Source organism: Cervus canadensis, chromosome 13 (genome assembly GCF_019320065.1).
Source record: "Cervus canadensis isolate Bull #8, Minnesota chromosome 13, ASM1932006v1, whole genome shotgun sequence".
Lineage (NCBI taxonomy): Eukaryota > Metazoa > Chordata > Mammalia > Artiodactyla > Cervidae > Cervus > Cervus canadensis.
The window spans coordinates 34050940-34077612 of record NC_057398.1 but is presented as its reverse complement, the minus strand read 5'-3'; the positions used below and the strand labels follow the sequence as shown (position 1 = coordinate 34077612).

General features: G+C 42.1%; 2 protein-coding genes across 18 annotated transcripts in view; both read right to left on the bottom strand.

Annotated features, from left to right (window-relative positions):
• Window positions 1-3460: 3460 nt before the first annotated feature.
• Window positions 3461-26673, bottom strand: part of PER3 (period circadian regulator 3) — a 71165-nt gene continuing 47952 nt past the window's right edge. For 4 of the 17 annotated variants that reach the window (XM_043484853.1, XM_043484861.1, XM_043484863.1 and 1 more), the window contains 6 exons: window positions 20484-20729; window positions 19142-19797; window positions 17731-17842; window positions 8985-9168; window positions 8271-8421; window positions 3461-6545 (listed from right to left, as the gene is read on the bottom strand). In XM_043484853.1, the coding sequence (XP_043340788.1) occupies window positions 6390-6545; window positions 8271-8421; window positions 8985-9168; window positions 17731-17842; window positions 19142-19797; window positions 20484-20729 (1505 nt within the window). In that variant the 3' untranslated portion in view covers window positions 3461-6389. Of the gene's footprint in view, window positions 6546-7072; window positions 7149-8270; window positions 8422-8984; window positions 9832-17730; window positions 17843-19141; window positions 19798-20483; window positions 20730-26673 lie in introns of those variants that run through there. The other 13 variants (XM_043484848.1, XM_043484849.1, XM_043484856.1 and 10 more) reach the window with 11 other exon arrangements.
• On the bottom strand, window positions 22733-23639 carry LOC122451848 (poly(A) polymerase alpha-like). The gene has a single exon (XM_043484864.1). The coding sequence runs from the start codon at window positions 23609-23611 to the stop codon at window positions 22754-22756; it is 858 nt and encodes a 285-aa protein (XP_043340799.1). The 5' UTR covers window positions 23612-23639; the 3' UTR covers window positions 22733-22753.

The following is a 26673-nucleotide window of genomic DNA, read 5'->3' as shown; positions in this document are numbered from 1 at the left end:
ACGACCACCTGAGAAAATGTAAAATAAAAATGCTTGATTTGAAAGCAGTATAGATGAAAAACTAGGCAAGCTAAACGCTGTTCATTATTATTTGGAAAATAAATCCTCTATGTTTTGCAGATATTATGAGTGGTTGTTTTATTTAAAAACATATCCTGAAAAACAAACAAACAAAAAAAGTACCCTGAAAATCTGTACTTTTTCTTTTTTAAAATAATTTTCTTTATTTTTGGCTGTTCTGGATCTCCGTTGCCGTGCAGGCTTTTCTCTAGTTGACGTGAGCGGGGTTCCTCTCTAGTTGTGCTGCACAGGCTTGTCATTGCGGTGGCTTCTCTTGTTGCAGAGCACGGACTCTGGGGCACTCAGGCTTCAGTTGCGGCTCCTGGGCTCCAGAGCACAGGTTCAGTGATTGTGGCTCACAGCCTTAGCTTCTCCGTGGTATCAGGGATCTTCCTGGATCAGGGATCAACCCCATGTCCCCTGCATTGGCAGGTGGATTCTTTACCACTGAGCCACCAGGGAAGCCCCTATATTTTTTTCTTTCTATCAATTAATCCTTAAAGAGTTATCCAAAAGTTTAAAAGTAAATGATTAAATGAACAGAAGCAAATACTAAGAAGAAAAAGTCATAACTGTAAATTTTACTTAAAATAGTAAAACTGCAAATCATTTAAACTACATTATCTTAGCAATGATGTCCTCTCAACCCTTACAAATAACAATGTAAGTTATTACTTTAAAAAAAATCCGTATCTAAGCTTGGAAAAAGCTCTACAGTGAAGGATGCTGAAGGACAAGGATGGAAACCATCTGAATTCTCCTTAGTTTCTGATGGAAAATGTCCACACGCTCAAATCCCCTCTCCTTAGCTGGCCTGAGTATTGAACAGGTGAAAACTTTAATCTCTGAACACTGAAATCTGTTCGATCTCAGTTGCTGTGAGCTCAAGGATAACAATACTGGAAAAAATACCTTCATAATCTGTTCTTTAGAGAAGAAAGTGGAGGTGGGATTTAAATTGTGGAATGGAAGAAATAGCCTGATTTACTAAAATTTTAAAACCATGTGTGTGTGTGCAGATACTAACTTATCCTCTTAATACGTTATATCCTCTTAATATAGTGATGTAGCTCATCTCTGTATAGAGTACGGAGCATGAGAACTGAATGGCCGATGCCCATGGCAGGAGTGCTTCTCCTCGGAAACTGGGGTTCCCATTCTCTGCTCTGCCAACCACACCCCCAACTCACAAGGAATGAAGGGTCAGGTCTGTGCCAAATAGCCACATAATCGGTACTGATCTTGTCAACAGTCTTCCAGTATCTCTTTAGAATGAAGGTCTGATAAATCTTCCCTTTCCTTATTTAAGGCATCAAGAACATATCAGTATGGCAGGTTGTTTTCAACTTGAAGGATGGATGTGTCATCTCAGACCATGCTGGCTGGGAGGATGCTGTAGCATCGCTTGATGCTGAAGTTCAACTGAATTCAATCCCCTAACACAGGACTCTAGCACCACAGGCTACAAAACATTTATGATGCCAGGAAGAGGTCAGGGTGGATTTCATTATTGCAGTAGAACCCGAAACCCCTCCTGTTTTGTGACAGACACACGGTGACTGCTCTTACTGCCAGGGCTCTGGAGTCAGGTCCCTGTGACCACACAGCTGTGAGCCCTCAAGCAGGTCATCCAACCCCCACCACCCCCGTGTTCTTCTCCATCAAATGTGAGCAGTGACACTACATATTTCATGAATGGTTGCGAACATTAAATGAGATAATTCACAGGGAAGCACTAGAACAGTCCCTGTGGGCAGAGCACACACTCCATCAACACTGAGCTCTCTTCCCTTCCTGGGTTGTTTTCTCGTGACTGGAGGTGCAGGTGGTTTGAAAGGGGTGATGTTTAACGAATCCTGTTGGCTTCAGGATCCAGATTCATATTTTAATTCTGAGACTGTTGCTGCCAGGTTCCACAGTCAGATTTTGTGAAACACAGGTTCACGCTACAGAATCTGAAAGAGTAACTTTGATAGCTAAATTTTATAAATTAGGCATTAAAATACAATTGCATTCATTTCACATGCTAGCAAGGTAATGCTCAAAGTCTTTCAAGCTAGGTGTCAGCAGTATGTGAACCAAGAACTTCCAGATGTACAAGCTGGATTCAGAAAAAATAGAGGAACCAGAGATCAAATTGCCAACACCTGTTGGATGAAAGAGGAAGCAAAGGGATTCCAGAAAAACATCTACTTCTGCTTCACTGCCTATGCTAAAGCCTTTGACTGTGTGGATCACAACAAATTATGAAAAATTATTAGAGATAGGACTACCAAACCACCTTACCTGTCTGCTGAGAACCTGTCAAAAAGCAACAGTTAGAACTGGACATGGAACAACAGACTGGTTCAAAATTGGGAAAGGAGAATGTCAAGGCTGTAATATTGTCACCCTGCTTATTTAACTTATATGCAGAGTACATCATGTGAAATGCTGGGCTCAATGAATCACAAGCTGGAACCAAGATTGCTGGGAGAAAGATCAACAACCCCCGATATGCAGATGATACCACTCTAATGGCAGAAAGTGAAGAGAAACTAAAGAGCCTCTTGATAAGGATGAAAGAGGAGAGTGAAAAAGCTGGCTTAAAGCTCAACATTCAAAAAACTAAGATCATGTCATTTAGTCTCATCACTTCACGGCAAGTAGAAGGGGAAAAAGTGGAAGCAGTGAGGGATTTTCTTTTATTGGGCTCCAAAACACTGCGGACAGTGACTACAGCCATGAAATTAAGATACGTGCTCCTTGGAAGGAAAGCTATGACAAACCTTGATAGTGTATTAAAAAGCAGAGACATCACTTTGCTCCAAGTCCATGTAGTGAAAGCTATGGCTTTCCAGTAGTCATGTATGGATGTGAGAGTTGGACCATCAAGAAGACTGAGTGCCAAAGAACCCATGTTTTTGAACTGCAGTGCTGGAGAAGACTCTTGAGAGTCCCTTGGACAGCAAGGAGATCAAACCAGTCAACCCTAAAGGAAATCAACCCTGAATATTCATTGGAAAGACTGATGCTGAAGATGAAGCACCAATACTTTGGCTACCTGATGCAAACAGCCGACTCACTGACGCAAACAGCCGACTCACCGGAAAAGACCCTGATGCTGCGAAAGATTGACAGCAGGAGGGGAAGTGGGTGACAGAGGATGAGATGGTTGGATGGCATCACTGACTCGATGGACATGAGTTTGAGCAAACTCCAGGAGATAGTGAAAGCCCAGTTCTTAAGGGAGGACTGAGTGCCATGCTGTCATTGAGAAGGAGCTTGGACGCAGTGATGACACAGACATGGGTGCAGAATGACCCTAAAGTGAGCACCCTGCAGTGTGTCTCAATCTCAGGAAATACTTTTCAATGATAAATACTTCTCAGTGATATAAGTGATTTATGTATCGGGGCAAAGGTTTATTCATGCAGTGCAAAAAATTTCTCAAGTTTTACATGTACACTGTTTATTGTTTTTGTTTAAAAAAGATACCTGATTAAAATATTAATAACCATTAAAAACAGGGAAATCCACACAAAGATAAACTTAGCTGATACAAAATTTCCATTTGGATTAAATTTACCTTTTGAGTTATGATGAAGTTGCACTTAATTGTAAAATGATTCCATTCACACAGCATCTGTTGTTCATAAATTCTGACCTCTTATCCAAGAAAACACAGCCTTTTGGTAACATTCATGTAAACATGGAAACCTGTAGTACACATTTTTATTACCGGTTTCTATAGGCATCAATACAAAAAGTTACTAAACTTGAACGTTGGTTTACAGTTGGGTGGAGCCCCGGTGGTGGGGAGAAGCTGGCACTGTTGAGCCTTCTTTGCTCATCCCCAGAAGCAGAAGCATCATGGTCATTTCTAAATACACCAGCTCAGCTATTTACCAAAACACCAAAACTATAACTGGTTTTACAGATCTGCTTATAACAAGCACCAATTTTAAGTTGAGCCTAAATGTATAGTAAGGCAAAGAAATAGTTAACTGTCAATAAAACAAACATCCAGAAAGAAATCTAAAAGAGGGCTTGTACTAGAGAAGATCATGTTTAAAAAGTGCTTACGGAGATGCAGAATGGTCCTCTGACTGCTCCGTGTCATTTCTGATTTAAACAGGTTTAAATGGTCATCAGCATAGAAGGCTGCAATGATTCTATCCATGACAATATCCAGGCTGGTTCACTGTTTAAAAATTGATTTTTCACCAAGGGCAAAAATATCACACAACTTGACCAAAGCAATGAGGGCTTCAGAGATCATTTAACAATCAAGATGGAGCAGAACAGAAGAGTTCTCTAAGCCTAAGACAGGAATATGGGCATGGAACAGCTTCAAGTGAGAAAATTCTAGAAAAGTCACAGTCATTGTTTCAAAGTGATTCTGACAGTTGGAGAAAGAAGTACCTTCTGGAAACTACAGTCAGCCCCTGTGATTGAGGTGGGAAGAATTGGGGAGGGTAGAGAACTCTGGATGCAGAACCCACGGGTACAGAGGGCTGGCGAACCTTCCTGTTATAGAAGGGAGTTAAGTGTCCACGGATTTTAGTATCTGCAGGGTGTCCTGGAACCAACCCCCTGCAGATACCAAGGGCTAACTGTTCTACTTTAGAAAGTAAATCTAAGCTGTGGGCTTCAGTCTCAGGTCAGGGTCCAGCAGCATCGTGGATAGAAAGGTCAGTTCTCCTGATTATGATCAGGATGCATTTTATAAAAAGCTATAAAACTTGAAAGGAAGAAGCATTTTCCTAAAACACACAACAACAAAAGAAGAAAAGTAAGTTAATTTGTTGCGTGTTATTTAAACGAGGAAAGGTTACTGGGGTCTTCATTTTCTTCTATTCCTGGTTCTGACCTGCACGGGTGTGAATTGCACACCATTTCAGGTTTGAGAAGGAATCATCAACTCTCTAGGAAGAGGGCTCACTTATCAAGTGAACAACTCATGTGGTACTCAGGAGAATGACTACAGAGGGCCCAGGAAGCCCTGATTTGTGGCAGACTTGGCACCCTCGCTGGGAGGGTCCTCCCAGCAACCCCTCACCCCTACTTAAGGGCAACACTCCCCTTTATTTAGGGGCAAACAGAAGACAGTGGCCATCAGACTTCTGGCAGGGATGGAGGGACCTTAAATTGGTTAAAAAAGAGTGAATTGTTAGTTTTGATAGGACAACATTTAAACACACGCGCATAAGAACTTACATAACTTTAAAAACGTTCACAATCATTATTTAAAAATGTAAAAGGAGATGAGTCAGAAGCTGGTTAAGCTAGAAGCTCTTCTGTTTTTAACATTACACATGCAAAAGCTAATTTACACCCTTCAAGGAATAAGCCCACTGTAAGCTGATCTATTTTTTTTTTTAATGTATTTATTTACTCATGGCTGTGTTGGGTCTTGGTTGTGGCATGGGCTCTTCCCTAGTCGTGGTGAGTGGGGGCTACTCTCCAGCTGCGGTGCACGCGCTTCTCACTGCGCTGGCTTCTCTTGGTGTGCAGCACAGGCTCTAGGGCCTGTGGACTTCAGTAGCTGTGGCTCCCGGGCTCTAGGGCACAGGCTCAATAGCTGTGGCACATGAGCTTAGCCGCTCCACAGCATATGGGATCTTCCTGGATCAGGGATCAAACCCGTGTCTCCTGCACTGGCAGGTGAATTCTTTACCACTGAGCCACCAGGGAAGCCCAAGCTGATCTATGTTTAAAAAGACTTCCAGGATTTCAATGGAAGGCAGAAAATCAAAAAGGAAAAGCATCTACAAGAATGAACATCAAAGTTCAACCCTAAAAACTAGGAATTTCCAGGATACCAATGAGCAATATGTTTTCATACTGGTAAATGCTGGAGTGACCTGTGTTGTGAGAACTCTGGAATGTTGGAGCTTAACTGTGGAGGCACGTGTTACCGTGTGAAGACGAGGAGAGGGCAACACGGTTATGGAGACTGTCAGGAGAGGTACATGACCTCCAGGGGGGATTTCTTCAAGTCTCTACTGGTGGGGGAGGAAATGATTCACCTAACAATAGAACAAAACCAATGAGGCTAACGTTTGGGTTTTTTCTTGCCATACTCCTAATTACAATTTATTTGGGGTGACACCTGAAATGAAGCTTGGCTGTATACATACCTCTTTAGAGGCCATCCAGTCTCATTAAAGGACAGCTAATAAACTAGAAAAAGAGTCTATTCGACAGTTTAAATACATTGGGAAAAAAGAGGAGTGAAAGAGTCTATATACAATGTCTGCTTCAGGAAAATGATGTCTGCTAAAAAATCAAGAAGGGAAAGCCTTAACATTCAAGGACAGCTTCTTGGTCACTTAAGCTGCAAGGGTTCAGAGAGAATCACAGGGAGGAGGAGCAGTCCAGCAGGTCTGGAGAGGCAGTGCAGGTCCTTCTTCAGAGTCACTTGGCTGCTGCTTCTGCTGGATCTGGACCATGGGGTCTGCAGCATCACCAGCTGAGTCTCTGTGTCCGCAGGTGACACAGCCCTCCAAAGGGGGACAAGAGTAGGTAGGTTAGTTGATGTCAAGTCATCTGCAAAGTTCTAAAATCAGTAAAATGCTGGCCTAGCAACCTATGTCTAATTCCCCCACATAATTTATTTAATAAGACTATCTATTATTTATTTATACTATATTTATTTAACTAATTTATTTAATTTAACTATATTTATTTCATAAGACTACCTATTATACTTCATTCTTCATTATTAGAAGGTAAATGGCGATAATCATTTAAATACTTTTTCTTGAATTGTTCTGGGGCTCATTCTTCATATATTTTACCCACAGAAATCCTACCTCTGGCATGAAATCTAACATCTTGAGTTTGAACTCTTTTCAAACGTGCATGTGTATTTGACATGCAAATCTTATACTCTCCTCTCCAGACAAGCATGGATCAAACCAGGTGTCTTTATTCCTAATTCGCCCATAACATTCCAACTGGTGAGAGAAAAAACCACTTGGAGTCAGAAAGACCTGTATTTAAAGTCCGATGAACTGTGTGAACTTACATGGTTGTGTCTCAGTTTGTGCAGGGGGCTTGGCTCCAGAGCCCTGAGGCTGTGAAAATCTATGGATGTTCGCATCCTTACACAAAACGACATAGTCCAGTCAGCACTCAAGGGTTTCACATCCTTACCGTGGACTGAAATTTGATCCATAATACACAAGGCCTCACTTTGTTGCTATTGGTAAAGTCGGGGTAATAACACCTCCCACAGAGGAAACTGTGAGAAGTAAGGTTTCCAGTGGAATAATGCAATGCATGGTGGGCCTTCTGTATCTGCACGCTCCACATCCACAGATTCAAGCAACCACAGATCCAAAACATTTGGGGATGAAAATTCCAAAAAGTTCTATAAGGCACAACTTGAATTTGCCATGCACTGGCAACTATTTACATAGCATGCACATTGAATTTACAACTATTTAAACAGCATTTACACTGGATTACAGAGAAGGCAATGGCAACCCACTCCAGTACTTTTGCTTGGAAAATCCCATGGACGGAGGAGTCTGGTGAGCTGCAGTCCATGGGTCGCTAAGGGTTAGACACAACTGAGCGAATTCTCTTTCGCTTTTCACTTTCATTCATTGGAGAAGGAAATGGCAACCCACTCCAGTGTTCTTGCCTGGAGAATCCCAGGGATGGGGGAGCCTGGTGGGTTGCTGTCTATGGGGTCTCACAGAGTCGGACACAACTGAAGTGACTTAGCAGCAGCAGCAGCACAGTGGATTAGGTATTATAAGTAATCTGCAGATGATTTAGGATGTATGGGAGGATTGCATAGTGAAGTAAAGTGAAAGTGTTTGTCGATCAGTTGTGTTTGACTCTCTGTGACCCCAGGAACTGCAGCCCACCAGGCTCCTCTGTCCATGGAATTCTCCAGGCAAGAATACAGGAGTGGGTAGCCATTCCCTTCTCTAGGGGATCTTCCAGACCCAGGGATTGAACTCAGATCTCCTGCACTGCAGGGGGATTCTTTACTGTCTGAACCACCAGGGAAGCCTCAAGGAGGATGTGCACAGGTTACATGCACATACTATGCTGTTCACATGAGGGGCTTGAACATTCGTGGATTTTGGAAGCCGCCAGGAGTCCTGAAACCAATCCCCTGCAGAAACCAAGGGACAGGGGTCCAGCCAGAGCCCAGAACACTGGCTGCCACAAAGCCATCAGCACACGGCAGCTGTTATTACTGTGCTCACCTGGGTGTCTGTTTCCTGAGGGATCGTCCGGCGCCGAATCCAGGAATGCACGTTGGCTATCTCCTCCCTCTGCCCTAGAGAAAACTGTGGCTGCTGCCGTCTCATGCTTTCCAGCTTCTCTAGGTCTTCTTTCAGTACAACTTCTTTAACCCTGAAAACAAAAAAGCAGACAAACAAAAGCTTCACAGTCCTAAATAAGGCACAGGGTTCTTATCTTGTCATCCAAGACCAACACTTCATTTTGGTTTGCAACATACTTCAAATCTCTCATTAAAGTATGATTTCATATCTCACACTGAAAAAAAAAAAAACTGACTCATTTCTTTGTCAAGTTGGTAAAGCTAGACCTCTTTTTCTTGATGGAAAACACCTGCATAGAGTTTTAATGAGTCATATGGAAGAAAGGTTTCCTTTAGCTCTTCTTTTAGAATGAGAAAAATAAAGTCCAGACTCTAAAAATAGTTAATGTACCTGTGAGCCATCTTGGAAAGCACTGCCTCTCTTTGTTTTCACCTTATGACATATAACATTTGCATCCACTTCCACCACAACCATTGTTTTAAGAAATCATTCACCATTTGACTTCAAATCAATGAATTTGAAAATACATACCTCTGAGGATATGTATAAAAATGCTAAAATCACTTGGTATTAAAAAACACAAGAAACCACAGAACACTTATATAAAGGTGGGTCTTCCAACATGCTTCTTACCTCTCAGGCACCTGATACGTCATTAGAATGCAGTCAGGTGTCTGCTTTATCATTCTCCAGATGGACTCTTCAGCTAACTTAGGAAATGTTTCTTTTTTCTGTACGTCCTGAGATTGCTGCCCATTTTGAGAGATTTCTGAAGAATAATCACTAGAAGCAAAGTTTATACAGCTGCCACTGCTTCCTATCAAAAATCAACAACAACAAAGAAAGCCAAATTAGAACATATCTGCCAGGGGCTGACCTGCCACGCTGGTGCTCGTTCTTCAAAGGCCTGGGCGACTAACTGGTAGTGTCCTTCACCACCCAGCCCAGCGTCATCCCAGGTCACCTCAGCCTTCCCATTCCTCCATCTTTCCAAGATCTCCTCAGTCTTCCTGAACTATCCACTCCTCAAGGTCACAGCGCCCTTCTCATCATCACCTGTAACTGCCGCATCTCAGCCACGCCTCCAAAGTCCCAGCGTCTCAGCTCCTCTTTCTCCCTTGCTTGTTCAACTGTTCCAACTGCACATCTGGAACAGAGCTTTAGTCATTCTGCCTAGAGCCCAAACAAAGCCTATCATTCAGTAACACTCTGCCATACCTGAGTCTTCTTCCCTTTAATTTCCCACAATATCAAAACGTCAACTCTGATAAAGCCACTTTCTTATTCCATTCTTATCTGAACCCAAGTTGCCAAAAGCATAGAGAAAGTCACATGGAACAGGGTACATCGGTTTTGCAGTAAATTCGTCATCACGAAAGGACCATCAGAAAGCCTGTAATCCTGGCACAGTTCTCCGGTCAGTGCACCATCTATTTCCAGCAGGATTATCTTCTGATCCTCTATTCCTTCCTCAGTCTCACTTACAAGGAAAGAAAAGGAAGCCATGAGAAATGAAATTCATTACCCTGATGCCAAACACAAATTTGCTCATATGTGCATTCTCTCTTCATTGCCCTCCTATTAAAACAGAGAAGCCATCCATCCGTGCCAAGGCCCATGCCTTTACAGTGGCTATGGAGCCTCACAGATCATTCCTTCCCTGTCCTGCATCTAATCCTTCCAGGTCCTTCTCATTGACTTTGGAACAATTAAAACAAAACGAAGTACATAATTTTTAAAAAATAAGTGTATGGATAAATATGTAAGACATTTTTCCTCATTAGAAGAAAATCTCTTTGAAAGGTAATTATTTAAAGCCAAAAACAGCAACATTTTTACTGTGGGACTTGTAATACATGTTGAAGTAAAATGAATGACACATTTTACTTAGCACAAAAGACAAGAGGACGAAATGGAAGTTCTAAGACAAAAAGTGAAATAACAGTATAAACTGTGATAAGTAGAAGACATATGTATAAATCCTACAGCAATGACTAAATAATTTTTTTAAAAAGGAAAAAAAGATAAAAAAAAAAAAAGAATAGCTGAGAAGTCAACAATGGAGAGAAAATGGAACTTTGGGACTTCCCTGGTGGCTGAAATGGTAAAGAATCTGCCTGTAATGCAGGAGACCCAGGTTTGATTCCTGAGTTGGGAAAATCTCCTGGAGAGGGAATGGCTACACATTTCAGCATTCTTGCCTGGAGAATTCCATGGACAGAGGAGCCTGGAGGGCTACAGTCCATGGGGTCGCAAAGAACTGGTGTGACTGAGTGACTAACACTTTCACTTTCATGTTCCTTCTATACCAATTTTATAGAGTTTTTAAAATCACAGATGTTGAATCCTGTCAAATGCTTTTACCACATCTATTGAGATGAGTTTTATCCTTCATCCTGTTAGCCACATTATTTCACCCTGATTGATCTATGGATGTTGAAACATCTTTCCTTCCCTGGAATAAATCCCACTTGGCCATAATGTGGTGGTGGTGGTGGTTTAGTCACTAAGTCATGTCTGATTCTTGCTACCCCACAGACTGTAGCCCACCAGGCTCCTCTGTCCATGGGGTTCTCCAGGCAAGAATACTGGAGTGATCATAATGTATGATCCTTTAAATGTATTTGCTAATATGTGGCTCAGCTGGTAAAGAATCTGCCTGCAGTGCAGGAGATCTGGGTTAGATCCCTGGGTTGGGAAGATCCCCTGGAGAAGGAAAAGGCTACCCACTCCAGTATTCTGGTCTGGAGAATTCCATGTATGTCCATGGGGTCACAAAGAGTGAGACATGACTGAGTGACTTTCACGCTTGAGGGTTAATGTTCATCAGAGATAACTGGTCTGTAACTTTCTTTGTGTGTGTGTGCTGTCCTTGTCTGGTTTTGGCATCAGGTAATGACAACCTCGTAAAATGAGCTGGAAAGTGTTTCCCCCTCTTCAATTCTTTGGAAGAGTTTGAAAAGTAGACGTATTAAACCTTCTTTGAATGCTTGGCATAGAATTCACCTGAGAAGTTGTCTGGTCCTTGACTTCTGTTTTTTGGAACATCTTCGATGACTGTTTTATTCTCTTTACTAGTGACTGGTCTATTTGACTGGTCTGATGGTAGTGGGTTACCATCTCTTCATGATTTAGTCCTAGCAGGTTATACGATTCTAAGAATTTCTCCATTTCTTCTAGGCTGTCCAGGTAATTGGCATATAGCTGTTCATAATATTCTCATCTAATCCTTTGTATTTCTGTAGTATCACTGTATTTCTCCTCTTTCACCTCTGGTTTTACTTATCAGAGCTTTGTCATTTTTTCTTCTTAGTGAGCCTAGCTAAAGGTTTGTTAATTTTATCTCAATTTCATTTCTTCCCACTCTGATCTTTGTGTCCTTCCTCCTACTGACTTTGGGCTTCATTTACTCTTCTTTTTCTAGTTCTTTTGGGTGTAAAGTTAGACTGTTTGATATTTTTCTTGTTTCCTGAGGTAGGCTTGGATTGCTATAAACTGTCCTCTTAGTATTTTTTTTTCCTGCATCCCATAGGTTTTGAAATGTTATATTTTCACTTGTCTTCAGGTAATTTTTAATGTCTCCTTTGATTTCTTGACTCAATATTTGTTCAGTATCATATGTTTGTGCTCGAGTCACTCAGCTGTGTCTCTTTGCAACCCTATGAACTGTAGCCCACCAGGCTCCTCTGTCCATGGGATTTTCCAGGCAAGAACACTGGAGTGGGTTGCCATTTCCTCCTCCAGAGGATCTTCGGACCCAGGGATCAAACCTGTCTCTGCTAGCATCTCCTGCATTGCAGGTACATTCTTTACCTACTGAACCACCTCAGTCTCCACATATTTGTGAGTTTTTCAGCTTTCTTCTCATAGTTAATTTCTACTTTCCTACCACTGTAATTGGGGGAAAAAGACATGATATGATTTCCATCTTCTTTAATGCCTTGTGACTTGTTTTGTGTCCCAACATGTGAACTATCCCTGAGAAAGTTCTATATGGACTTGAGAAAAATGTGTATTCTACTGCATTTGAATTGACCACACACACCCATCAACACATCCTTGCTGTCTGGATGATCTATATATTGATGTAAGTGGAGTTTTAAAGTCCCCCTGGTAGCTCAAATGGTAAAGAATATGCCTGCAATGCAGGAAACCCAGGTTCGATCCCTGGGTTGGGAAGATCCCCTGGAGAAGGAAATGCCCGTCCACTCCAGTAATCTTGCCTGGAGAATCCCATGGACAGAGAAGCCTGGTGGGCTACAGTCCATGGGGTCACAAACAGTGCTCTTATGCTAGGTGCATAAATATTAATAACTGTTATGTCTTCCTGATGACTCATCCCCTTTATCATTATATAACATCCATCTTTGTCTCTCATTATCTTTTTTTGGCTTGACGTCTACTTTGTCCGATACAAGTATGGCCACACAACTTTCTTTTGGGTGCCATCTGCTTGGAGTACCATTTTCCATCCTTTCTTTTGCATCTGTTTTTCTGTTGAGCTGAGACAGGTCTCTTGGAGGCAGCATATAGTTGAATTTTGCTTTGCAATACTCCAACCACGCTGTGTCATTTGATTGACAAATTCATTTACTCTTATGGTGATTATTGGCAAGTGGAGATTTAGTACTGCCTTTTAATCTTTTGTTTTCTCTGTGCTCTCCTCCCCCATTGTTTCTTTTTCCTTGTGTTTCTGTCTGCCATTTTGGTTTGGTGGTTTTCTATAATGCTTTTCTCAATTTCCTCTTTTTTTTTTGGTTTCAGATTTCTGCTCTGGATTTATGTTTTGTGATTACCATGAGGTTTGCATAAAATGCCTCATAAATAAAATAGCCCTTTGTATGCTGATAGCATCTTATCTTCACTTACCTATACAGGTCTGTCCTTTTCCTCTTCCCCTTTCATGTTCTAGTTGTCTTAAATGATCCCCCTTCATGTTATGAGTCTGTTACCAAACTGAAGTACCTTTAGTTGTTTTTACTGCTTTCCTTCCTTTTAACTTTTATGCTCCAACAGTGGGTCTAAAAATCTATTCTGACTGAGTTGGGATTTTCTGATTCTATTTATACCTCACTCAAGGTTTTGCATACTTTGGCCTTTTCATTTCAGGCAGAAGAGCTTCTTTGAACATTTCTTGTAAGGCAGGTCTAGTGGTGATAAACTTCCTCAACTCTTGTTTGTCTGGGAAAGTATTTCTCTTTCATACCTGAAGGATAGCTTTGCTGGATATTCTTGGCTGACAGTTCTTTTATTTCAGTATCTTGAGAATGTCATTCCACTTCCTCTTGGCCTACAGAGTTTCTGTTGCGAAAACTGCTGATAGCCAAATGGGGGTTCCTTTGTAGGCTATTATCCTTTGCCCATTGGTTGCCCTTAAAATTCTTTGCCATTGACTTTTGACAGTTTTAATATAATGTGTCTTGGAAAAGAAAGTATTTTTGCATTGAAGTAATTAGGTATTCTCTTAGCTTCATGGACTTTTATTAATATATCTAGTTCCTCTCCCACGTTTGGGAAGTCCCCAGCTATTATTTCTTTATATTCTCTATTTATCATTAATTTTTGCCATTTTAATTGCAATGTACCTCGGTGTGGTTCTCTTTAGGTAGATTCTGTTTGGGATTCTTTTCTTCCTGGACTTGTATATGTTTCCTTTCCCAGTAACCTGGGACTAGGTTAAAATGGGCTATTTTCATCTATTATGTCCTCAAGTATATTCTCTAATCCTTTTTCTCTCCCTTTTCCCCCTGGAACCATTATAATGTGAATATTAGTATGCCTGGGAGTTGTCTCAGATGTCTCAAACTGTCCTTACATCTTTTTATTCTGTTTTCTATTCAGCTTCAGTGATTACCACTACTACTCTGTCTTCCACCTCACTGGTCTAGTCCCCTGTATCATTTAGTTTACTATTGATTTCTTCTAGTGTGTTTTTCATTTCAGTTATTGTATTCTTCATCTTTGTTTGGTTGTTCTTTATATTTTCTAATTCTTTGTTAAAAACTTGTAATTTTTCTGTTTATCCATTCTTCTTCCTGTTCTCTGATCATCTTTACAATCATTACCTTGAACTTTTTCTTGGGTAGATTGACTATCTCCACTTCACTTAGCTCTTCTGGGGTTTAAATCTTGTTCCTTTGCTTGGAGCATGTTTCTATGTTGCCTCATTTTGCCGAAACTGCGGTTTTCATGTCTATGTAGGTTGGTTATGTTTCCTGATCTTGGAGAGGTGGCCTTTTGTAGGAGATGTCCCAATGTCTCAGAAGTGTACTCCCCTCTGGTCATTAGAGCTGTATGCTTGCTCTAGGAGTGACCCCTAAGCGAGCTGCTGGGACCCTTCTGTTGTGGTAGGCTAGCTACCATGGGTGGTCTAGTAGGCTTGGTTATACCCTTCTGGTTGGTTCCTAGGCCTTGTCTTTTGTGGAGGCTGCAAGGACCACAAGGCACCTGGGGGCAGCACCCAGGGGCTGAGATGGGTGCACTGGGGTGGGTGCTGACTCACTGGTGGGTGAAGTCAATGTCCGGGAGATCCCGCCAGCCCGCTGGCAGGCAGAGATGTGTCCTGGAGTCTGGCTGCAGGACCCAGAGGTCCCAGAGCTGATGTCATACTGCCAGTGGGTGGGGCTGGTACCTGACACAGCTGGGTGCGGGTCCAGGGTGGCCTTCTGGTGGACAGGGCCAGGGCCCAGCTGGTCCTGATGTTGGTGCTGGCCTGCTCACGTGAGAGCTAGGTCCACAGGCTGCAGGACTGTCTCTTTCCTGCACTGGTACTTGTCTGCTGGTGGGTGAGGCTGGGCCTGCAGCTAGTGCAGGCTTGCTGGTGGCTGAGGCAGGAGATTCTGGGTCTGGTGCCTGCTGCTGGTGGGAGGAGCTAGATCCCAGGGTCTCTGTGTATAGGGTCCTGGGTGTCCCAGGTCTAGGGTCTGCACATAAGTGTGTGGGGCCTGGCCCTTGGCCCCCTGGTGGGCAGAGTCATGTCCAGGGGAAGGTGTGGACTCAGGGGTCTTAAGGCAGCCTGTCTGCTCTTGGGTGGGGCTATGTCCCTGCCCAGTTAGTTGCTTGGCCTGAAATGTCCCAGCACCAGTGCCTAAGGCCAGTGGATATGGGTGAGGCTGGGTTTGGAGGCGAATAAGCTAAAGGGAAGATTCCAAAATGGCGCTAGCCAGCACGGGAGTCCATGTGGTAGAAAGAGTGCCCCCAACTGGCTGCTACCAGGGCTTACATCCTTGAGGGTGAGCTTCCATTAACTGGCTCCTGCCTCCCTGGGGGGCTTCCCGGTGGCTCAGACTATAAAGGATCTGCCAACAATGCAGGAAACCCAGGTTTGATCCCTGGGTCAGGAAGATCCCCTAGAGAAGGGAATGGCTTCCTAGGGGACTGTCCAACTTCAGCCTGTGGATCTGACCCAGGCTCCTTTCAGATTATTGCTTCTGCCCTAGGTCCATGTGAGAGTCTGTGTGCACCTTTTAAGAGTGCACACCCCTCTGACTCTCCCCAAAGTAAGCCCTGCTGGGCTTCAAAGTCAAACATTCTGAGAGCTCATCTTCCTGGAGAAGGATGCCCAGGCTGCAGGGACCAACATGGGGATCAGACCCCATGCTCATTAGGGACAGCCTTGCAATTGTGATTACTCTTTCATTCATGGGTCACCCACTGGGGACTATGGGTCTTGACTAAACTGTGACCCCCCACCACCTACCCTTCTCATGGCTCCGTCTTTATATCATTAGTTGCAGAAGATTTTTTTTGAAAAATTATTTTTGGCTGCACTTGGTCTTCACTGCTGCGTGCGGGCTTTCTCTAGTTGTGGACAGTGGGGGCTACTCTCTAGTCATGGTGCACAGGCTTCTCATTGCAGAGGCTCCTCTTGTTGCAGAGCTCAGGCGTAGCAGCTCACAGGCTCTAGAGCATAGGCTCAATAGTTGTGGCTCCCGGATTCAGTTGCCCCGCGGCATGTGGAACCTTCCTGCACCAGGGATTGAACCTGTGTCCCATACATTGGCAGGTGGATTGATTCTTCACCACTAGACCACCAGGGAAGTCCAATAGAAGATGTAGGTTCTGATCTTTTTCATTGATAGGTGTTCTGGAAACAGCTGCAATTTTAGTTTGCCTGTGGAAGGAGGTGAGCTCACCTCACACATAAAAAGTAACTAAAAATGGACTACAGACTTAGCTATAAAAGCTTAACCTGTAAAAATTCCAAGAGAAAACAGGAGACCATCTTAGTGACTTCAAGTTAGGCATGAACTTCTTTAAAAAGGACACAAAAAGCACAACCTATAAAAGGAAAAGTTGATGAACTGAACTTCATCAAAACATTTGCTCTTCAAAGTGAAGATAAAGATAAAAAACTGAATAGAAAGGCAAGCCACACACAGGGAAGAAAAATGAGTGTTTGATAACAGACTTGTATCCAGAATACACATTGAAATCTTACTACTCAGTAAAAAAACTAGCATGCCCCCCACAAACGGGCAACAGATGAACATATCTGGATGGAAAATAAGTAGACAAGAAGACAGCCAACACCATGAATCAACAGTCAGATGAAAACTAAAACCACAATGAGCTTTCAGTACACATCTACTTGAATGGCTAAAATTTAAATGATGGACAATGTCCTGTGTTGGCCAGGATGTGTTGTAAATTGGAGTTTTTATATGTGGCTGACAGTGATGCAAATGGTACAGCCACTTTGGAAATCAGTCTGCAGTTTCTTATAAAGTTAACCATAAACTTACCATGTGACCTAGCAATTTCATTCCTAGGTATTTAACCAAGAAAAATGACAACATATGTCCACAAAAAGACTCACACTTACATGTTCACAGCAGTGTTATTCTTAATAGCCCCAAACTGGAAACAACTGAATAAACCATCAACTGGTGAATGGCTATTCATCCAATGCAATTCCACTCAGCAATAAAAAGGAGCAAATTACTGATATGCACAATATGAATGAATCTCAACAGCTCTCTGCTAACTCAAGAGAACCCTGACACAAAAGACTGCACACTGGATGATTCAATCTATGTGAAATTACAGCAAGAGCAGTGTTAAAGTGACAGTGGATCAGTGCCTGCCAAGAGCCAGAGGATCAGGGACGGGCTCTGACTGCAATGAATCAAAGAATGTTTCCAGATGATGGAAACATTCTGTACGGTGACTGTGGTGGTGGTTATACTGCCATAAATCCTTGTCAGAATTCCTATTCTGTGCCCCTAAATGTGGTGAATTTATTGTATATAAATATACCCCAATACAGCTTACAGAAAGAAAAAAAAATACATTCACGCCAGGGCCAACACCTGAAAGTCCATTAGGCAGTGATCTCCTGACCACGGGGTATGAAGAATGTGTCACTTTGAGCCACTACCTGATGCTGCAGAGCCCGTTCCCGGTGGAGACACCGAGTGCAGTGATGCTGTGGATGGTTTCTTGGTAGTAAAACCATCTATCTTAGTCCCACCGCTGCCACTGATACCCTGCTGGAAAGTAAGAACACAAGGAAAGAGACTGAGCATCTCAAGCATCATATTACAGAATAACTGGCAGATCTTCAACTTCACGTTAAACAGAAAAAAAAAGCACATGTCCATACATAACTGAGAAGTAAAACATTTTTAGCCTGTCCCCAAGAATGTGGCCAAGGTTCCTCTGCATATAATGTTAAAGATATGGCTTGTGTGTGTGTGTATATATATATATACGTATATATAAATATATATATATATATATAAGGCTGTACTGGGTCTTAGTTGTGGCAGGTTGAGGCATGCAGGTTCTTTAGCTGAGGCATGCAAACTCTTGGTTGCAGCATGTGGGTTCTAGTTCACTGACCAAGGATCGAACTCAGACCTCCTGAACTAGAAGCATGGAATCTTAGCCCCTTGACCACCAGCGAAGTTCACTACTGCTTTCTGAGCACATTCCAGGGCTACTGTGGTGTCACAGATAGTAAAGAATCTGCCCGCAATGCAGAAGACCCGGGTTCAATCCCTGACTCAGGAAGATCCCTGATTCTTGATCTAGATCATCAGATTCTGAACATTTGTTAAAAATGGTTATACCTTGAAGGGAGGACTGAAGAAAACCTTAGTGAAAATACTTATGCTTGTCTTAGATCCTATATCTAAATATAGGAAAGTCTTACCCCGAAGTTTAAACTGACAAATAAATCTGAGAAGGCCTTTTTACATAAAGAGATGAAAAGTTAAAGAAAAGTGACAAAAATTTTTCATATAAAATTGATATGTATCAGTATAAAACTATAAACTGCCTACTTTACTGATAAATAATGACAGAAAGGAGCTCTCCCCATACAGACCCGCTATCCCACAGTTATGTCTGAAAAAGTAAAACTGTTAAATTTATGTCTTGTCAGTATGGCTTGCTCCTAAACAGCCCATAACCCCAGTTGTAAGAGAACATATTTTTTCTAGGCAATGAACATTTAAGTTTAATACCTAGATATCAAATTTTAAAGCAGAGGGAAAATCCAGTTCACAAATAAAGTTTGAAAGATAGCACTTGGGGGAAAACCTAGCAAAGTAGGTAAGAATTCAGGACATAGAAAATTCTTTCACTGCAGCTTTTTAAATGGAGTCAGGAGGGAATACCATGTGTTTCTGTAGAACAAAGTCTTAACCTCAGCTGTAATGAAGGTTACCCTTAGCTGTAATGCAGACTAGGCCATTCATTTTGAGCTTTGGCACAAAAACCTTAATTTTAATAAGAGGGCGCATAGTTACTTTCTCACTTGTGTGTTGGAAGTTAGCATCACTTACACACACAGTTTCTGGGGATGCACAGGATCGGGGCCTGTCCCCTTGCAGGAGGTCAAGCTGGAGCAGGGAGCTGCTCCCTGAGTTAATGAGGGGGCATCCTTCATTCTGTGTCTCCCACTTCTCCTTTCTGCTCCTTGGGTTGATGGTTGAAGATGGTGGGCCTGGGTTTGGAGCCTCTGCTGATATCGAAGAGAGTATTTCCGAAGAGGGTGCTGCTCCCAAGAAGGGATATGGGGAGAATGACGATGACGAGAGGGGAGAGAGAGAGGGGTCATGCAGGAAGATGTTCATAAAAGTGTTAAAGTGAGCAGAAGGCAGAGCTGGGAAATACTGCAGGCTGCTAGGCAAGGGTGGCTCAGGCAGCCTTGGCAGTACAGTTACCAAGACTTCATGTTCTCTGCCAAGGGAGGTCGTGGCTGGGAGGGGAGGAGCAGGGATGAGGCAAGGGGCTGAGCTGGGAACCATCACTGCAGCTGGGAGCAAGGGGCCAGAGGCATGGGGACAGGAGGTGGAGGAGGGGCACCAGGGCTGTCCATCCTGGTGGGGACAGAAGTGATCCTTGGTGCTCCTGCCGTCCAACCACACAAGAGGCTTCTTACGCTTGTGTTTCCCCTTCTTGCAACCAGCTGATCGTGTCAGCCTGGAAGCAGAACATCCTGCAGGATAAAGAGGAAGATGAGTTACAGAAAACTAACCCAGAACAGAAGGACTCCATTGACAGGTAGTTGTAAGCACATTACAAGGAATAAACATTGGTCAATAATAACCATGTCCACTAAAGGAATGACAGAAAGTAGATCTAGAAAGATGAACGAGATCCTGGATACAAGCTGTTGCTATAAAGTAAACCCCATTTCAGCATCTCTCAGTCATTTTCTTACAAGCAAACCTCCTACACTTCATTCCACATCTTCCAGGACTCATGTATGATTCCTAACCTTGATAACTCTGTTGATAAATGGAAAATATATATATATATATATATATTTAATTTATTTATAATTAGAGGATAACTGCTTTACAATGTTGCCTTGGTATCTGCTGTAGAACATGAGTATATGTATACCCCTCCTTCCTGAACCCCCTCCCACCCCTCTGGGCTGTCACAGAGCACTGGGCTGAGCGCCCTGTGATACGGCAGCCTCCCACCAGCTGTCTATCTCACACATGGTCACGGACATGTTTCAGTGCTGCTCTCTCAGCTTGTCTCTCCCTTCCTTCCTCCGTCCCACGTCCACAAGTCTGTTCTCTACGTCTTCCTCCGTATTCCTGCCCTGCAAATAGGTTCATCAGTACCATTTTCCTAGGTTTATGTGGAATATATTTTTTAAAATTTAACTACCTTGAACATACAAATATTTAGCTTTGCTTCTGCTTTCCTGCTGAAGATAGGAGTTATAGGGTGACGACAGAATCTTCTCCCGGAATTTATCTACATGGCTCTGCTCTTCCTTCTGTGTGTGGGCTGACAGCACAGCCTTTGTGAGCCCTGAGTGTCTAAACGCTTCTGCGGCCAGTGGAGCTGGGTGTGTGCTGAGCGTCCAGGGCTCACACACCAGCGATATGTGCTCTGCTGGAGTCAATTCCACTGAAGTGGAAGAAGACAGATTGAATTTTAACTCCAACTGGTTATTTTGCATTTATTTACTTTCACTAATTTAACTGCCTTTCAGTAAATTTTTACAATCATTACAATGGTTGGAACATAAAACCTCCATCAATCTAGCAGGTACCTTTTTATTTTCCGGCCTTGTTTTATACTCTTTGCATACTTATATATACATTTTGGGCTTCCCTTGTGGCTCAGCTGGTAAAGAATCTGTCTGCAATGTGGGAGACCTGGGTTTGATCCCTGTATTGGAAAGAACCCCTGAAAAAGGGAATGGCTACCCACTCCAATAATCTGGCCTGGAGAATTTCATGGACTGTACAGTCCATGGGGTCACAAAAAGCTGGACACAAGTGAGTGACTTTCACTTACTTACTTACATACATTTTAGAGTTGTAATGCTCAATGTGCACACATTATTTAGATCCTGCTTTCATTGTAAATATTTTTTATCTCCATAAATTCTTTGAAAAATTATTGTCTCTGGATTAATCTTTTAATAGTAATATAAATATGGGTTCAAAAATCAACATGTGTTAGACATTTAGTAGCTTCCCCCCAACCCTTTTTAACACTTGCCTAGTTCTCATTTATTCTCCCCACAGAAAACCCTTTATTTGCTTATTTATCTACTTTCTTTAAGCATCTATAAATAAGTACAGATATAGATTCTTATCCCTCTTCCTCATTTTTACCCAAAAGGCATATAATCTTGTACACTAACCTGCAAATTTTTCATTTAACAATATCCCTTTTATTAGTACATCACACAGGATTCCACTTTATGTGCATGCATGCCGCATGCTAAGTTGCTTCAGTTGTGTCTGACTCTTTGCGACTCCATGGACTGTAGCCCACCAGGCTCCTCTGTCCATAGGCTTCTCCAGGCAAGAATACCAGAGTGGGTTGCCATGTCCTACTCCAGGGGATCTTCCTAACCCAGGGACTGAACCCACATCTCTTATGTCTCCTGTATCAGCAGGCAGTTCCCTTACCACTAGCGCCATCTGGGAAGCCCCTTTTATTTATATACCACTGCTTATTAAAGTAACAGTCTGTTGGTGTTTAGTTGCTAAGTTGTGTCTGACTTTTTGAGACCCCATGGACTGTGGCCTGCCAGCCTCCTCTGTCCATAGGATTCCCGAGGCAAGAATACTGGAGTGGGTTGCCATTTCCTTCTCCAGGGGATCTTCCCAACCCAGGGATCAAACCCAGGTCTCCTGCACTGGCAGGTGGATTCTTTACTGGTGAGCCACAGGGATGCCCATAACCACCTGCAGACAAATGCTGGGTTGCTTCTAAACATTACTTCTTCCAGGTACAAAAGATTTTACAGCACACACTGGTGGGTCCTCCCAGCCTCCATTCCCCCTCTCCTCTCCTGTGTGGGTAGGCTTGGTCCCACTCCACTTCCAGAAACGGGCTCTGATTGGTCTAAGTCAACACACCGGACAGAGGACTTTAGATTTTGGCCAAGATGGAGGAACAGGGATTGGACTGACCCTCTATGCTGAAATAACTAGGAAGGGACAAAATATGTGAAACAATAATTTCTAAGACACAAAACATCCTAAGGGATTGAAAACAAGGTGAGCCTCAGGCCTGCCCAGCTACTGCCTTGAGAGCGAGGAATAAGGTGGGCTCCCTGAGGGCAGAGACAGAGCTGAGAGTCTGGGGAGGTGACAGTGGCTGGATCTCAGGAAGATGAGTGGAGAGGACAGCCACACAGAGAGGCCTCCAGACATCTGCAGAGAACCCCCAAGTCCTCAGCAGTTCATTCATATGAGGAAAAAAAATCACCTGAAAGGATCAGACTGAAGCTCACAGCAGGTGGAGAACAGGGCTCGGTCCCATCAGCCAGACTAAAAGATCTCATAACCCATATGCACTGAGTAGAATACTCTTAAGGGTCTTGCCTCAGTAGTAGAGAAGAATTAGACCTCCCTACACTGCTCTGTTCCTGTCTAAGCAATTTTATTTTTGTTTCTACAATCAATTTTATTTTAATATAATCTAAACACATACCATTTAGAAAATACCAAGAAAAATTTCTGTACAAGAGTTAATGCTATCGCATTTGGATAAAGCTGGCAAGTTCTTGCTACTAGCATAGCGCAGGAAACACCACCGAGGAAACCTAATATATTGGAATAGATGTTGTGGCGTTTGGCCCACAGTTTGATAGCTCTCAGGGTTAACCTGAAGTTGTCAATGTTTGGTACTAGATGTAAAATTTCATCGGTTACCCTGCAACTGTTAAGACTTCTTATACATCTTATATCTAAATTTTTAAGCAGACTGTCAGCTGTTAAGTCCAAGTCTTCTGGAATAGTCTGCAGTGCTAATCTTGCAAACAAAATATCAATCTCTATCCCATCAAAACACAGTTTGATAACTGGTACAAATGCCTCTTCAACAGCTCTTAAATCTTTTACTTCTTCCTGTAATTTCAACTTATCATAGAACGAGGTGAAAAAATCACTTTGACCAACATGTCTTGGTACAACACACAATGCATCAGTATCAGCACCTTTTGTATGTACTCCTGATCTATAAGAGCCAAATGTAAACATTTTCCCACCAACATTTTCAATTACAGATTGTGGAAGATTCTCGCTTTCACTGATTTCTCGTATCCACTCTTTTACCAGGTTATTTAATTTTCCCAAAATTAAGATCCTGCGCTGCATTTCCTCTTCCTCTTCAAAAACCCCAAAGGGCTTCAGAGTCTCCACTAGCTTCTGTGTGAGTAGGCAGTCAGTCTCCTTGGGGGCTGCTAAGCTGAAGGGAGAAGTAATGCCATAGTGCTTCTGTGGCGGCTGAGTTTGCTGTGATCCCTGTGTTGTAACTGGAAGTGGCATCGTCTGCTGCGCCGGCACCGCCCAGCCACTCCCCGCCCCGCCCCTGCCACGCCCCACCACGCCCCTGCCACGCCACGCCCCCCGCCACTGAGGCGGGAGGTAGGGGGGCCGGGGCCTGCCTTAGCCCTGGGTCCTACCCGCCTAAGCAATTTTAAAAGCAAAGCCTGAGAAGATCCATCTGTTTCCATGAAGCTAAACTGAGTCCCAGAATAAAGCTCAACAATGTTAATAGGAATATTCAGCACCCATTCACAGTACCTGCTATCCTATCAAAGACTACTTGGCATGCAAAGAAGCAGGAAAATACACTCACAAAAAGGAGAAAAATTAATCATGTGAAACCAACCCTGGGCTGGGAGAGAATTAGAACTGGAAGATAGAACATTAACAGTTATACTGTATTTCATACAGTCACAGGCAAGATATTTTAAATATGCTATATAAAGACATGGAAGATATTAAAAAGACTCAAATAGAACTTCTAGAAATGAAAACTATAATATGTGAGATGGAAAAGGTACTGAATGGAAATAATGACAGATTTTACAATAGAAAACACTAGTGAAACTGAAGACACAGCAATGGAGACTGTCCCAAAATGAAACAAAAACCTAAAAAAATGAAAAAGTGTGAATGAACAGAGCATCAGTGGACTGGGACACAACTTCAAGCAGCCTACATACATATAACTTGAGTCCCAGAAAAAGGGAAACAGAAAAAATATTTTAAAAATAAGGGAAGGAGTTTTTTCAATTTGATGGAAACAATAAACCTAAAAATCCAAGAAGCCAAATAAACTCCAAGTACAAAAAACATGAAGAACACTACATCCTGGAACATCAAAATCAGGCTGTCGAATCAATGATGAGGAGAAAATCTTACATGCAGCCAGAAGTTGAGTATATATGCAAACAATACAGATGATAGGAGACTTCCTGTCAGAAACAATGCAAATGAGGATTCAGTAGAACAGCATCCTTAAGGTACTCAAAGATAAACACTGTCACCCTAGAATTCTATGATTTGTTAAAATGTGTTTAAAACATGAACGTGAAATAGACACTTTCAGATGTACAAAAATGTAAAGGATTCATTACTGGTAGACTTATACTACAAGAGATATAAAAGGAATGCCTTAGGCAGAAGAAGAATGATACCAGATAAATCTACATAAAGGAATGAAAAACACTGAGAGATGAGTTCAGGGAAAAACACTTAAATTTTTTTAAAAGATAATAATTACATAAAAATAATAACAACATAGGGTGGGATTTCTAACACATGTAGAAATATATGCCAACAGACAAAGACCAAGGTGGGTAAATGGAAGTATAGTATTTTAAGTTTTTTATACATGAATCGGTATAATATCTCTAGAAGACAGACTGTGAAAAATTAAATGCATACACCATAAACTCTAAAGCAACAACTAAAATAAACACCACTTTAAATACCAAGACATACATAGGTTAAAAGTAAAAGATTAGAAAAAGATATAAGATTAATAAAAAAAAAAGCTAGAGTGAAAATATTAATATAGACAAAGTATATTTTAGAAGAAAGAAAATACAAGGGATAAAGAAAGTCATTTCACAATGATAAAAGGATCAATTAATCAAAAGGACAAAACAATTCTAAACGAGACCCTGATGCTGGGAAAGAACGAGGGCAGGAGAATAGGGTGACAGAGGATGAGATGGTTGGATGGTATCACTGACCCAATGGACATGAGTTTAAGCAAACTCTGGGAGACGGTGGAGGACAGGGAAGCCTGGTGTGCTGCAGTTCATGGGATAGCATAGCAAAGAGTCAGACAGAGCTTAGTGACTGAACAACAACAACATGCACAAATTAAGACAGCTTCAAAATGCACCAAGTGAAAACCAATAAAACAGCAATGAGAAATAGACAAACCCACAATTATGGCCAGAGGCTTCAACACCCTTCTGAGGTACAACAAGTATTCAGAAAATCAGTGGACAGAGAATAATTGAACAAACTATCAACCAACCTGACCTAGTTTATACACTGATAGAATATTCAACCCAACAGAGGCAAAATAAACATCCTTTTCAAGTGAAGACAGAACATTTACCAAGATAGACCATATTATAGACCATAAAACAAGTCTCAATAAATTCAAGAGTTCAAGTTTTGTATTTTCTCTGACCACAATGGGATTATATTAGAAATCAATAAAGAAGTATGGAAAATCTCTAAATGTTTGCTAAATAATATATGATGATATATCAGTTCAGTTCAGTCGCTCAGTCGTGTTTGACTCTTTGTGACCCCATGAATTGCAGCACGCCAGGCCTCCCTGTCCATCACCAACTCCTGGAGTTTACTCAAACTCACGCCCATCGAGTCAGTGATGCCATCCAGCCATCTCATCCTCTGTCGTCCCCTTCTCCTCCTGCCCCCAATCCCTCCCAGCATCAGGGTCTTTTCCAATTAGTCAACTTTTTGCATGAGGTGGCCAAAGTATTGGAGTTTACACATGAAAATATAAAAGATTTCAAAGAAAATATTAAAAGGAATATTAGGCAGCATTTGAACACGATGAAAATGAAACAAAATACATCAAAATGAGTGAAATGCAGCTGAGGGTAAAAGGAAAGTTTATACTCAAATCCACTAAGGAAGAAAAATGTCTGAAATCAATGACTTCAGCTTCCATCTTAAGAAACTCAAAAAACAAGAGTAAGGTAAAACAAAAGTAAGCAAGGATTTCCCTGGTGGTCCAGTGGTTAAGACTCTGCACGCCCAATGCAAGAGGCCTGGGTCAATCCCTGATCAGGGAACTACAGAACTGATATTATTTTTTCCTTAAATGTTTGCTCAAACTTACTAGTAAAACCATCTGGGCTTGGAGTTTTCTTGTTGGACAAGTTTTTATCAACAAATTCAGTTTTTTAAATAGATATGAGGCTATTCAGGCTTCCTACCTCTTGAGTGATTTTAGTATGTATCTCTCAAACAATTGGTCAATTTTGTCTAAGTTGTCAAGTTTATTGGGAAAACTTATTTATAATGTTCTGCTGTTATTCTTTTGATATCTA

What these genes read in the sequence shown, in the direction of transcription:
- LOC122451848 (XM_043484864.1), bottom strand. Translation starts at nt 23,611, where the DNA reads ATGCCACTTCCAGTTACAACACAGGGATCACAGCAAACTCAGCCGCCA.